The sequence below is a fragment of the Pristis pectinata genome, chromosome 1, assembly GCF_009764475.1.
Source record: "Pristis pectinata isolate sPriPec2 chromosome 1, sPriPec2.1.pri, whole genome shotgun sequence".
NCBI lineage: Eukaryota > Metazoa > Chordata > Chondrichthyes > Rhinopristiformes > Pristidae > Pristis > Pristis pectinata.
The window spans coordinates 122,090,950-122,104,022 of NC_067405.1; the positions used below are offsets into that span (position 1 = coordinate 122,090,950).

The 13,073-nt window shown below is 49.7% G+C and overlaps 2 protein-coding genes across 7 annotated transcripts in view; both read right to left on the reverse strand.

Annotated features, from left to right (window-relative positions):
• Nucleotides 1–4: 4 nt before the first annotated feature.
• On the reverse strand, nucleotides 5–3,261 carry mgat2 (alpha-1,6-mannosyl-glycoprotein 2-beta-N-acetylglucosaminyltransferase). Of its 2 annotated transcripts, none has more exons than XM_052017199.1 (2): nucleotides 3,057–3,261; nucleotides 5–2,669 (listed from the first exon to the last, which is right to left on the reverse strand). In XM_052017199.1, exons 1-2 carry the CDS (start codon nucleotides 3,083–3,085, stop codon nucleotides 1,316–1,318), a joined length of 1,383 nt encoding a protein of 460 aa, XP_051873159.1. In that variant the 5' UTR covers nucleotides 3,086–3,261; the 3' UTR covers nucleotides 5–1,315. The 2 variants fall into 2 exon arrangements, with proteins under 2 accessions (XP_051873159.1, XP_051873168.1); XM_052017208.1 differs by having other exon boundaries at nucleotides 3,009–3,097.
• A 1,566-nt stretch (nucleotides 3,262–4,827) lies between these two features.
• Nucleotides 4,828–13,073, reverse strand: part of lrr1 (leucine rich repeat protein 1) — a 34,949-nt gene continuing 26,703 nt past the window's right edge. For 2 of the 5 annotated variants that reach the window (XM_052022045.1, XM_052022028.1), the window contains 2 exons: nucleotides 7,241–7,968; nucleotides 4,851–5,663 (listed from right to left, as the gene is read on the reverse strand). In XM_052022045.1, coding sequence (XP_051878005.1) covers nucleotides 5,411–5,663; nucleotides 7,241–7,968 — 981 coding nt within the window. In that variant the 3' untranslated portion in view covers nucleotides 4,851–5,410. Of the gene's footprint in view, nucleotides 5,664–7,240; nucleotides 7,969–13,073 lie in introns of all 5 variants that reach the window. The other 3 variants (XM_052022051.1, XM_052022036.1, XM_052022060.1) reach the window with 3 other exon arrangements.

Below are 13,073 nucleotides of genomic sequence, written 5' to 3' on the forward strand. Positions count from 1 at the left end.
AGAATTGTATTGTTTCTTTTATTTTAGGAGGCTGTACAATGAAATACAAAAAAAATCCAACCAAGGCATTGTTTTTAGAAGAGTGAACAGTCTCAGGGGATCAGCAGTATTTCAAACTGCCATGAAGCAACATCTGTCAAGTCAGATGAAACCTATTAAATGCAATCACAGGGAAGAGACATGCTGGTTATTTTGGACACCATTACCAACATATGAACAAAAACATTGCATTGTAGTATCAGTTACAGGTTTGTGCTTTAAGTAAAGTATTGTCACTAAGATTTCAATATAGTGTACTGATGAATGGGTGAAATTTTCACATAGCCATTTGTTCGTTGTGTTTTCCCTTTACTACAACTTCAGACATAGTGGTGAACTGTTAAAACCTTCATACCAATTCCATTTTGGAAAAACATCCAGAAATATAGCTCCAGATTTTGCTTCTGGATCTCTGGGTATTTTATGGAGTGAGCATTTTGAATTATATAAAGTACTTCCAGTTGCAGTTCTGCCAATTGTTTCAGAAGTAACCTGGGTGATAAAATTAAGAGAATCTCACCACTATACCACACATTAAGGCATATAAAAAAGATTTTTCTTAATGAAAATACATTAAAAGAGCAGAGTGACAATGCTGATTTGAACAAGTATAACCTGTAAATTAAACTGAACAATAAAAAGTGAGCTTTAAACCCAACAACATAAAATGAGCACCTTTGACTTCTTTGTCATCATATAGTTGCACTTTCTCCTCTTCAGTCACCAAAATACATACTATACAAAGAATGGTAACTTGCTGAAAGGGCTTATGTTCTTTAAAAAGCAAAAACAAAATCATACTCTTTCCTGCTACTCTTTTGCAAAGGCATTGACATGCTGATGTACCAGCATTCCTCCAGCACCTTTTTCTTGGGATCTAATGGCAAGTGCCAATAAGCTGTACTTATCCGGGGACCAGAATGTTCCAGGCTTCACCCAACACTGTTTTCCAGTATGGTCACTGACAGCAATCAAAAATTGGAACCTTGGTTGATTTTTCCCTCTTTCCAACTTGGCAGATAATGAAACCAATTGTAACATCCCTTCTGCAACCCTGGCTGAGACAAGTTAACTCAGAGGCTAGGTCAAACCTAGAGCCTCCCTGGTCCATAAGGTTCAGTATCTTATGGTTTGGTGTATTTAAAAAAAAATCAGCCATTGGGGCAGCCATTTTCTTAAGGTTGAAATTCAAAGATTGTATCACTGTTGTCTGTTTTTGTAACAGGAGAAAACTAAACTATTAAAAACATGATATGGCATAAAGTTTATCACATAATTACTGCAGACGGCGATAGCTTGCACAAAGTTCATGGTCCCTTATATCTCCCCAACCTCCATTTTTCACATGTGGTGTGATTGCACCCAATGGATACACTTTGCTTATTGTCATTGTTTCTGGAAAAAAATGTTGTATATTACTACTTATAATTCTGTCTACTTTAGAAATTTCAACAGATGGTGTGCAAGCTTTCTTGTGATGCATACCACAATCACCAGCATGGAAAATCCGAGGAGCTTCACAAACCATAACTTTCCAATATCGAGGCAAACAGGATACTGTTAAGTGCTGTAATGTCCAATCCCAGTTATAGTCATCATATTTGCAGAAAGTATCTGTGCACTCTATTAATTTCTGATATGTCTCTCTGGTCATAGCCATGCCCATGTTATGCTCTGTTGATCGCCAGGTTTTCACTTCAACTTTATTTGCTTTATCTCCAAAATCACTGACTCGTGCATAAGAACCAAGGGACAATATGTCACAGTCAGGACAATTTTCAGTTTTCAGACTCCACATATTTTTCAGGACATGATAAAAATCAGGTGACAAATAGTGGTCCTCTTCAATGAAGAGCACTAGACCCTTATGGTTTTCCAAAACCTTTACTTTCTCCCAAACAAAATGCAATTTCCACCACCAGTGGTGTTTGGTCTGACAGAATTTGGACTCCCTATAATGGCCGAATGAATCTGGATATTCAGCATTGATACAACCCAATTTGAAAGCATCTGCCTTGCTTATATCACGTGGACAGTCTTTAGGATCGTGTCCTGGGAATTCATTGGGATACAACTGGATACTGAACGGAAAAAATATTTGCAGTACTTGACAAAAATCGATGCTGGCCACGATCTGGTTGATCTGCGGCGACCAGAAGTCATGGCTGAATATTAACAAGACATTTTCTATTCCTTTGGCTTTTCTGAGCGAGTTCACGAGTAACTGCAGGTATTCTGGCCTGTTGTGCACTTGGATCACCACCACCACGTCGTCCGGAGGACGTGTCCTAACGCTCTCCTGGTTTCTGACAACCTGATCAAAGTTCAGCTGGTAGATGACCCCTCGGTAGACCAGCGTCAGGTTGTCGACCTCCGGCCTCTCCAGCCTGCCCGGCTGAGTCTCGTTGGAAACTTTCCTGCTCACCTTCCCGTCGCCAGCTCGCAGTGAACGCGAGGTCTCGGCGTCCCTCGGAAACGCCTCGGGTTTCCTCTGCCTGCCGCCCGTCCAGAAGCCGAAGGCGGCCACCAGCACGATGAGCGCCAGCAGCAAGACTTTCCTCTTGTAGATACGGAACCTCATGTTGTCCGGCGAGCCAGCGGCGCCCCCTCCTTTTTTCTTTCCCCCTTCACTGAAACAGACCAAAACACCGGGGGTGATGTCGCTGACAAGAGAAGGCGGCGCGGACCGGCGCTCAGGGCAGCCGGAAGCTTCCGACTTAATGAAGGCACCGCCGTGGTGTGGGGCCAGCCGCGCTCCGGATCATTTCCAACCGGCGCAGCCAAGGGCAGGCGGCCGCCGGCACTCCCACCCCGAGCTGCCAGGCTCGCCGCCCTCCGCAACGCGGATGGGGTTGGGGGGAATATCCGTTACCGGGAGGGCGAGGGCCCGGCCCTCCGTGTAGGTCGGTCAGACGCCCTCCCGCCCGCCCTTCAGCAGCCGCTCGCCACCGCCCGTCGCCCCGCCTCACATTTAAACCGACGCCAACATTCTGCCCGCAACCGCTCCGCGTCCGCACCTCACGCCTGCCTTCCGGCCTCTGCTCATCCAACCTCCCTGGAGATCACCCCCCTAACCTCCCGCCCTCCGCCTGGCCCTTCTCTGCGCTGATTGGTGCGCAGTGGAAACATTAGGCCAGCCGTGATTGATCGGCTCAGCTGTCACTCGTCGACGTTTTCGGTTTCCCCCGAGGGCGTCGCAGCTCACATCAGTGGGTCGCCGCCTTATGACGTTGACATTTCATGGAGGCGGTGTCCTGGCCGCCTGTGGTCTGCGGTGTGGGTGCACCGACCCCCACCCACCCCGGCGGCTGGGACTTCACGTTAGAGGAAATGCTGGGAACACTCAATGGGCTAAACGGCTGCCATCGAGGAATAGAGGGCTGATAGTGAACGTAAACCCGGTTTCTACCAGCTGCCTGACGCGTTTGAGTCCACGTTTGCTTTTAGTTTATAGATTGTCGAAGGGAAGAACACTTCATATCGTTACGCGGTCCGACTTGGCTTCAAATATCAACATTTGGTGTCTGTCACGTCTTTTATTAAACATCCAAAGCACCTGTGCACGTTATACATGACAATACCTACACTTTGTTTATATCATCCTTTTATCTCACTTATACATGAAACTTCTCGTCAGTCAGAACAATCTTCCTCTGCCTTCAAGCTCTCCTTTTCCATCTTTTTGGCTACGTAGGTAATAAATTGAGATGGAGAGAATTTTGCATGATAATTAGTTTTTAAATGTAAATTTGCTCTCTAATACAATTTCCCTACCAACCCGCACTCATTTTTGTAATATGTAAACAACTTGAAAATAATTTTTTCAATGTGGAATTTCCTCCATCCAGCTTACTGGCAAATAACCAAAAAAAAAGTAATAGAAAAGATTTATCTGGTGTGCTAGGCTGCTCACCAACTGGCATGTTTATCTAACTTCACCAAGACTGCCTGCAAAATATGTGGCACTGTTAATTGACAATTCCAATGCACTTGTAGCTGGCCTTCATACAGTGGAGGTCAGTCAAAGTTCTCCTGCCACTGTCCCAAAATGTGCAGGCAGGTGGGATTAGTTTCATTTAGCATTGTGGTTGAGTCATAGAGCAATACAGCACAGATACAGGCCCTTTGGCCCAATCAGTCCATAATAACCACTGTGCCTACCCAGCAAAAGTACCAATTTCTTACTATGGCACAGATATTGTGGGCCAAAGAGCCTGTTACTATGCTGTACTGTTCAATGTACCATGTCCCATTCATCCATCATCATCTCTTTGCTTGCTGACTTACACTGGTTTCTGGTTAAGCAACACCTTGATTTTAAAATTCTCTTCCTTGTTTGCAAATCCCTCTACCTCTTTGTTCTTCAAGGTGCTCCTTAAAATTTACCTGACTGAGCTTTTGGTCATATGCCTTGGTATCACTGTGCAGTTCATTATCAATTTATGCTTTTTGACAGGAAGTAGCCCCTTGGTCATGCACCTTATGGTCGAAAATCTCACATCCAGGATCTGGACAAGGTTGGCAGCATTGATGGTGAAACATTGATCCATTGCAAAGGTGCAAGGATTCACACATCAGCATTTCATAGTACACCATTTTTTTTTAAAAAACATAAGTACTACTTAAACTGGAAAATATAAAATGTTTTAGGTTTTGGAACCAAGTTTACTAAACAACAGTAAAATGCAAGAAGATTTTGTTAAAATAAATGTGAAAGATAAAATTGTTATAAAATAAAAATATCCAAGAATGTATTATTTTAACTTAATACTGGTCTGGTACAAATTTTAGTGAACACAATAACTTTTTTTATTAAATATAAATGAAAATGCCACATACAATGGAAGAAATTCATTAAACATAACATTTTTCTCAGTAAAAAGATATGCATATATTTCAGGTTTAAGAATTGCTATAGGAAGAGACAGCCAGTGGTCTATATACACAGAATACTGCTGTGTTGCTTTTTATAAAGTTTTATTATCTACGACTTAATCTAGAGTCTCAAGGTCCACTTAAATTACTTTATTAACTAATGCAAGTTTTCCTATCAAAAATGTTCCAAAGAGTACAAAATATAGTAGCCAAACTGCTAAAGATTATTTTAACCCAAGACTTAAAATGTAAGCCTTTTCAAGTTAAAGGCTTTGTCCCAAAAATACGGATTGGTGATTTGTAGTCCAAAAACTTGCAGTGGTGGTCTTAGAATGTACATTTTGTTCAGCTTCACTCACCAAGGGAGTTTGCATCAAAGCTGGATATTTTGGAAAAACAGCTAACGTGTACATAGAAGTATTTATGCATTGCTTAAAATTGTTACATCAGCAAAATATTCCACAGCTTACCATTTAGCTTGAATATTTCGTAATGATTATCTGTTGCGTTGTTGATACTTATCAAGGAATTCTGAGTAACAAGTTAAAGAACAGAAATAGTAAAGAATTGGGGCCTCAGTGCCACCCATGTTGTCCACCAGGACCACTGTATGGGACACTTGATGCAAATTCAGATTTACAACAACTTGAATGAAAGAGTTCAGGCAAGGTCTTCTGCAAAGGCATGTTTTAATCAAATCCAGATCTTGACACAGGTGAGCTGGAAGGATATGTGGTCCATAAGCAATTCTTTATAAAAAGCAAACAAAACGCATGATTAGATAAGACAGAATGAGTCAAATCAACAAACTCTCAAACAACAATGCACCCAAAAGCTATTCCAGACAATTTAGGTGATGGAGATAATTGACAATACAAAGGTAATACATTAGTTTCTGTATAATATTAGATTTTACCTGAGATGCAGGACACTGACAGGTTGGTAAACTAATGCAGCAAATCATTACATTTATGTTGTTTTGTTTTAAAAGCTCTAATCTTTTTGAGACATCTAGGTACTATTTGAAGGTCAGAGGCCTATCCAAACTGAATTTGAATCTATGCTTCCTCCAACATTCAAGTTCACCTGTCAATGTCATCAGGTTGTTGTCACACAGCATTCATCTTGGGGGAAGGGAGAAAGTAAAAAAAAAGTTTCTAATTTAAAACAAAAGCTACCCTCTAATTTGGATGAGCTTGCTGAACTAAACTCCCCATGCTGGGAGCTCCAACATTTTGGTTATTCAATGCTACTGACAAGGAAAGTTCCAGGTCAGTGTTGTATTAATTGATCTCAGATAGCATGATATTGCAATTTGCTCCAAAGGCTTTGGGTGACAGAAATTAGGGAAGTTGGGTGGGGCGAGAGGTGAGGGAAAAGAGTCAGCTCTTCAATACTAATTGTTATCTCTTGACCTTTGAAAGTAACTTTAAATCTGCTCACTTAAAACCAAATGACATTGCTGCTAAGCTGAAAAACACTATGAAGTTGGAGGAACTCAGCAGGCCAGGCAGCATCTGTGGAGAAAAGCAGGTGGTCAATGTTTCGGGACAGGACCCTTCTTCAGGACTGAAGATAGGAAAAGGGCAAGCCCAATACAAGAGGGAAAAGCAGAGCAGTGAGATAAATGGACAAAAGAGGGGAGGCGGGGTGGGCACAAGGATGATGCAGGTAAGAGATAGTGATAGGCAGGTGCAGGGGAGGAGGGGAGAGCAGATCCACCAAAGGATGGGTCAAAGGTAAGGAGAGAAAGGAAAAAAAGGGTAACGAAAAAGAGATAGGCGAGGAAAGAAGAGAAGAAGCATGGTGGGGGGGGGGGGGGGGGGGGTTAATTAATGTGGGATAATTCAATGTTCATGCCGTTAGGCTGCAAGGTCCCAAGATGGAAAATGAGGTGCTGTTCCTCCAGTTTGTGCTTGGAATTCTACTGGCAGTGGAGGAGGCCGAGGAAGCACTGACATAACTGTGATAGTGTGGGAGGGGGAGTTGAAGTGATTGGCAATGAAAAGATGCAGATCGTGGTTACGGACAGAGCACAGGTGTTCTGCGAAATGGTCATCTAGTCTGCGTTTGGTCTCACCAATGTAGAGGAGGCCACACTTGGAGCACCGAATGCAGTAGATAATATTAAGGGAGGTGCAGGTGAATCTCTGTTGTACCTGAAAGGACTGTTTGGGTCCCTGGATGGAGGTGATGGAGATGGTGTAGGAGCAGGAGTTGCACCTATGCCAGCATCTGCAGTCCTTTGTCTCTCTAGTGTTGCTGCTAAGCTACTGGGAGAACCATTAGTAATCATTGTAATTTTTAAAATGTTAAAATCTTTTACCTGTAAGTTATTGTTGCTCTTGCTGCAGCCTCTAATAGGGTCATTGGAATCTGCAAATGAATCGTCGGAATCAGAGGGTTGGGGTGGTCAAAGAGATTTCCAAATAGATCCACATTCTCAAGGCACAGCAACTGGAAATCACATGGAAGATAAGGCAACTTGTTGCGTGCTGCTGTAAGAAAGCGCAGTTTAGTTAGCTGACCAATCCTGTAAGGAAGCTGGAGTAGCTCATTATCATCAAGCTTTAGATGAACGAGTTCTTGCAGTTGACAGAACTGAAGAGGGAGAGCACGTAATCGGTTGTGGCTCAAGTCCAAAAACTGCAGTGATTTCTGTAATGTGGAGTTGCATAATCCAACGCTGAATGTTTCCAAGTAGTTATTGTGCAAAACAAGCACCGATAGGCAAGCAAGGTCCCCAATGGTAGCTGGAAGTTTGCGTATGTGGTTATTACTAAGATCCAGCTTCCGTAATCTTCGAAGGCAAAGCATGCGCATATCCACACGTGCCAGTTTGCAGAAGGAAACCTGTAGAAATTCTAGAGAGTAAGGGAAATTTGTGGTGATAGGATAATCCTTTCTTGATGTTATTACCATTTTGGCTTTTGGTTTTTCAACCTCAGAGGTTTTAGCTGGAGCCAGGTTGGACAATGGTATAGTGTCTATTTCACTACCTCGGTGAGCCAGCCTTAAAGCTGAAAGGAAGTTCTTCAAGTTATTCACATCTGCCTGTTAACAATAGAAAACAGTTTATGAAATATTTGTTCATTGTTTACATTGCATTTTAAAAATGTCACTTTTGATTTATTGATAGACATTTCCATTTTAGCCATTCTGAGCTATGCTACATCAAGTAATCATTCTCCCAGAAAATACAATGGAATCTCATTGTAACATTACTGCCAAGTGATATCATTATACACTTGCTGGAATGTACTTCCTGTAAAGCTGTGTATGTAGAAGTGGCAGCTATGGTAGAACAGTTCAATCTTTTCTCATTCAAAGTGCATGACACTGATAACATCCAAGCCAAAAAAATGTCAACCCCAGATATTGAAGTCCAAATTACACATAATTACCCAAGGTCAAGCGACCTTGACTTTCAAACAAAAAAAACAAACTGCTGGAGGAACTCAGCAGGTCAAGCAGCATCAGTGCTGGTGTCGGGGGAGAGAATTGTTGACGTTATGGGTTGAGACTCTGCATCAGGATTCCTCCAGCAATTTGTTTTTGCTCCAGATTCCAGCATCTGCAGTCTCTCACGTCTCCATTTTACTACTTCACTGTGAAGTCTCTTCAAGACATGCTGACGTTGAAGAAGTCTTCCTCATCTCTTTGACAGGAGTTCGGCAGGTCCCTCTCACTGCTCCCCCTCTGTTGTTTCTCCTGCTCTTCAACAGTATTCTCATTAAGACTCACTACTACAGCCACATAACCTTCCTCAGTACTTCTCTTCATCGCCATCTTGTCCTGTATGGCTTCCAGCTCTCCTTGTTCGTCACCAGCCAGAATCTCAGACCCCAGGGTTTTTCCTCCACATCCTATGCTCTACCATCTCCGCTGTGCGTCGGTACCTTCCGGTCCTGTTACCCTCCCGCAGCCCTGGGCCTCGCTTTCCCAGATGTGCCAGGGTTTGCAAATTCTTCTGCATCCTCCGCTGTATCCACTCTTTCAACCAGCGGTTTCTCATGTTCCTGGCCTCCCATGAAGGATCAGAAACTTGCCCAGCTGCAGGCTCCCAATGCTCCACTGGGTCTTTCTCCTCCTTCCCGTGCCACTGTTCTCACCATGGCCCCCTGTCCCCCCCCTCCTCTGACCTAGTATCCCACCCTCAGCACTCTTCCCCCCCCCCCCCCAAGATCCCCCATCACCTCACCACTCCCCCCCCCGCCCCGCCAAGCCAGCCCTTCCTCCCATTAGTCTCTCCTCCCTCTTCTGACCCCAGGCATTGCCCCAACCCTTTCCAGGTCTTCACCAGCATCTTCTCCCCAACCTCCCCCTCTTTCATGCTGAGTGGTCAATGCTCAGCTGAGGCCTTACCTTCATACCTGTGCCCCCAACATGATGAGTTCCAGAGCTGTCATGATGTTGCAATCTATGGGTTCAGTGCAGGAAAGTGGTGCTCTGTTTTGGCAAGGAGCCCTCACCGATAACCCCTTCTTGCAGCTCCAACACTCCTCTTCCTCTTGGACACCCCATTTGGGCCTTTTATCTTCTCATGACCTTTTCATTTCCAACTGTCATCATGACATGAACCATCTCAACTTCTCCACTCCCCTCAGCCACTCCAACCTCGCCCTGTCCAAACACACAGCACTCCACTTACTTTGCGCCAATCCCAACCTAGTCATCTCAGTCCTGATGCAGGGTCTTGACCAAAACATCAATAATTTGTTCTCCCCCCACCCAGAAGCGGCTTGATCTGCTGAGTTCTTCCAGCAATTGCATCTGTAGACTCCTGTGTCTCACTTTACTTTCATACTGTTCAGGAACAGAATTAAAAGTTCTGTTTCAAGTCTATTTTAGCCACCATTGTTAATGTGGTAGGTATTGAAGACTTGTGTTGAAACAATAGCTGAGTTTAGTCATGGTACAATAGTAAAGCAGGATTAAGACTGTAAGTGAACAGTTTATGTGACTGTATTTTGAAACAGTAATTAAGGCATTTTCCTCAGACATTTATTATACTACAGTAATAGAAATTATCAGCATAGAAAAGATCAGTAGATATTTTCAGTCTCAGTGAATCAAAATAAATACCCCTACAGTCCAATTACTATAATCCTTTTTTCCCCCTTCTGTTCCTTTCATGATTAATTGATTCAACCTCACCTAATCTTATTTCCTAACATTCTGTTAATAATTTAGGTATGCCACCCATATCCACTTTGACTTTGTTGGAGGCAGTTTTCTCAATTAGGAAATTTTAGATGAAAATACACAGCACTGCTCATTTTTAAATATGTTTGAATCCAGTTTTGTACAGTCACATATGAAAGCACATAATAATCAAAATGAGGGGGGAGGAGAGGGAGAAGTGGAGGGGGGGGGAGGAGAGGGAGAAGTGGAGGGGGGGGGAGGAGAGGGAGAAGTGGAGGGGGGGGGAGGAGAGGGAGAAGTGGAGGGGGGGGGAGGAGAGGGAGAAGTGGAGGGGGGGGGAGGAGAGGGAGAAGTGGAGGGGGGGGGAGGAGAGGGAGAAGTGGAGGGGGGGGGAGGAGAGGGAGAAGTGGAGGGGGGGGGAGGAGAGGGAGAAGTGGAGGGGGGGGGAGGAGAGGGAGAAGTGGAGGGGGGGGGAGGAGAGGGAGAAGTGGAGGGGGGGGAGGAGAGGGAGAAGTGGAGGGGGGGGAGGAGAGGGAGAAGTGGAGGGGGGGAGGAGAGGGAGAAGTGGAGGGGGGGGAGGAGAGGGAGAAGTGGAGGGGGGGGAGGAGAGGGAGAAGTGGAGGGGGGGGAGGAGAGGGAGAAGTGGAGGGGGGGGAGGAGAGGGAGAAGTGGAGGGGGGGGAGGAGAGGGAGAAGTGGAGGGGGGGGAGGAGAGGGAGAAGTGGAGGGGGGGGAGGAGAGGGAGAAGTGGAGGGGGGGGGAGGAGAGGGAGAAGTGGAGGGGGGGAGGAGAGGGAGAAGTGGAGGGGGGGGAGGAGAGGGAGAAGTGGAGGGGGGGGCGGAGAGGGAGAAGTGGAGGGGGGGGCGGAGAGGGAGAAGTGGAGGGGGGGGCGGGAGAGGGAGAAGTGGAGGGGGGGGCGGGAGAGGGAGAAGTGGAGGGGGGGGCGGGAGAGGGAGAAGTGGAGGGGGGGGCGGGAGAGGGAGAAGTGGAGGGGGGGGCGGGAGAGGGAGAAGTGGAGGGGGGGGCGGGAGAGGGAGAAGTGGAGGGGGGGGCGGGAGAGGGAGAAGTGGAGGGGGGGGGCGGGAGAGGGAGAAGTGGAGGGGGGGGCGGGAGAGGGAGAAGTGGAGGGGGGGGCGGGAGAGGGAGAAGTGGAGGGGGGGGCGGGAGAGGGAGAAGTGGAGGGGGGGGCGGGAGAGGGAGAAGTGGAGGGGGGGGGCGGGAGAGGGAGAAGTGGAGGGGGGGGCGGGAGAGGGAGAAGTGGAGGGGGGGGGCGGGAGAGGGAGAAGTGGAGGGGGGGGCGGGAGAGGGAGAAGTGGAGGGGGGGGGCGGGAGAGGGAGAAGTGGAGGGGGGGGGCGGGAGAGGGAGAAGGGGAGGGGGGGGCGGGAGAGGGAGAAGTGGAGGGGGGGGCGGGAGAGGGAGAAGTGGAGGGGGGGGCGGGAGAGGGAGAAGTGGAGGGGGGGGCGGGAGAGGGAGAAGTGGAGGGGGGGGGCGGGAGAGGGAGAAGTGGAGGGGGGGGCGGGAGAGGGAGAAGTGGAGGGGGGGGCGGGAGAGGGAGAAGTGGAGGGGGGGGCGGGAGAGGGAGAAGTGGAGGGGGGGGCGGGAGAGGGAGAAGTGGAGGGGGGGGCGGGAGAGGGAGAAGTGGAGGGGGGGGGGGGGAGAGGGAGAAGTGGGGGGGGGGGCGGGAGAGGGAGAAGTGGGGGGGGGGCGGGAGAGGGAGAAGTGGGGGGGGGGCGGGAGAGGGAGAAGTGGGGGGGGGGGCGGGAGAGGGAGAAGGGGGGGGGGGGGGGGAGAGGAGAGGTGGGGGGGGGGGCGGGAGAGGGAGAAGTGGGGGGGGGGGCGGGAGAGGGAGAAGTGGGGGGGGGGCGGGAGAGGGAGAAGTGGGGGGGGGCGGGAGAGGGAGAAGTGGGGGGGGGCGGGAGAGGGAGAAGTGGGGGGGGGCGGGAGAGGGAGAAGTGGGGGGGGCGGGAGAGGGAGAAGGGGGGGGGGGCGGGAGAGGGAGAAGTGGGGGGGGCGGGAGAGGAGAAGTGGGGGTGGGCGGGAGAGGGAGAAGTGGGGGGGGCGGGAGAGGGAGAAGTGGGGGGGGCGGGAGAGGGAGAAGTGGGGGGGGCGGGAGAGGGAGAAGTGGGGGGGGCGGGAGAGGGAGAAGTGGGGGGGGCGGGAGAGGGAGAAGTGGGGGGGGCGGGAGAGGGAGAAGTGGGGGGGGCGGGAGAGGGAGAAGTGGGGGGGGCGGGAGAGGGAGAAGTGGGGGGGGCGGGAGAGGGAGAAGTGGGGGGGGCGGGGAGAGGGAGAAGTGGGGGGCGGGAGAGGGAGAAGTGGGGGGGGCGGGAGAGGGAGAAGTGGGGGGGCGGGAGAGGGAGAAGTGGGGGGGGGCGGGAGAGGGAGAAGTGGGGGGGGCGGGAGAGGGAGAAGTGGGGGGGGCGGGAGAGGGAGAAGTGGGGGGGGGCGGGAGAGGGAGAAGTGGGGGGGGCGGGAGAGGGAGAAGTGGGGGGGGCGGGAGAGGGAGAAGTGGGGGGGGCGGGAGAGGGAGAAGTGGGGGGGGCGGGAGAGGGAGAAGTGGGGGGGGGGAAGAGGGAGAAGTGGGGGGGGCGGGAGAGGGAGAAGTGGGGGGGGCGGGAGAGGGAGAAGTGGGGGGGGCGGGAGAGGGAGAAGTGGGGGGGGCGGGCGAGGGAGAAGTGGGGGGGGCGGGAGAGGGAGAAGTGGGGGGGGCGGGAGAGGGAGAAGTGGGGGGGGCGGGAGAGGGAGAAGTGGGGGGGGCGGGAGAGGGAGAAGTGGGGGGGGCGGGAGAGGGAGAAGTGGGGGGGGCGGGAGAGGGAGAAGTGGGGGGGGCGGGAGAGGGAGAAGTGGGGGGGGCGGGAGAGGGAGAAGTGGGGGGGGCGGGAGAGGGAGAAGTGGGGGGGGCGGGAGAGGGAGAAGTGGGGGGGGCGGGAGAGGGAGAAGTGGGGGGGGCGGGAGAGGGAGAAGTGGGGGGGGCGGGAGAGGGAGAAGTGGGGGGGGCGGGAGAGGAGAAGTGGGGG

Bases quoted from the DNA above. Each gene is read 5' to 3' on its own strand.
- mgat2 (XM_052017199.1), bottom strand. From the start codon at position 3,085: ATGAGCAGAGGCCGGAAGGCAGGCGTGAG. The intron at 2,670-3,056 runs GTGCGGACGCGG...GGTCTGTTTCAG, and splicing joins GGCCGGAAGGCAGGCGTGAG to TGAAGGGGGAAAGAAAAAAG.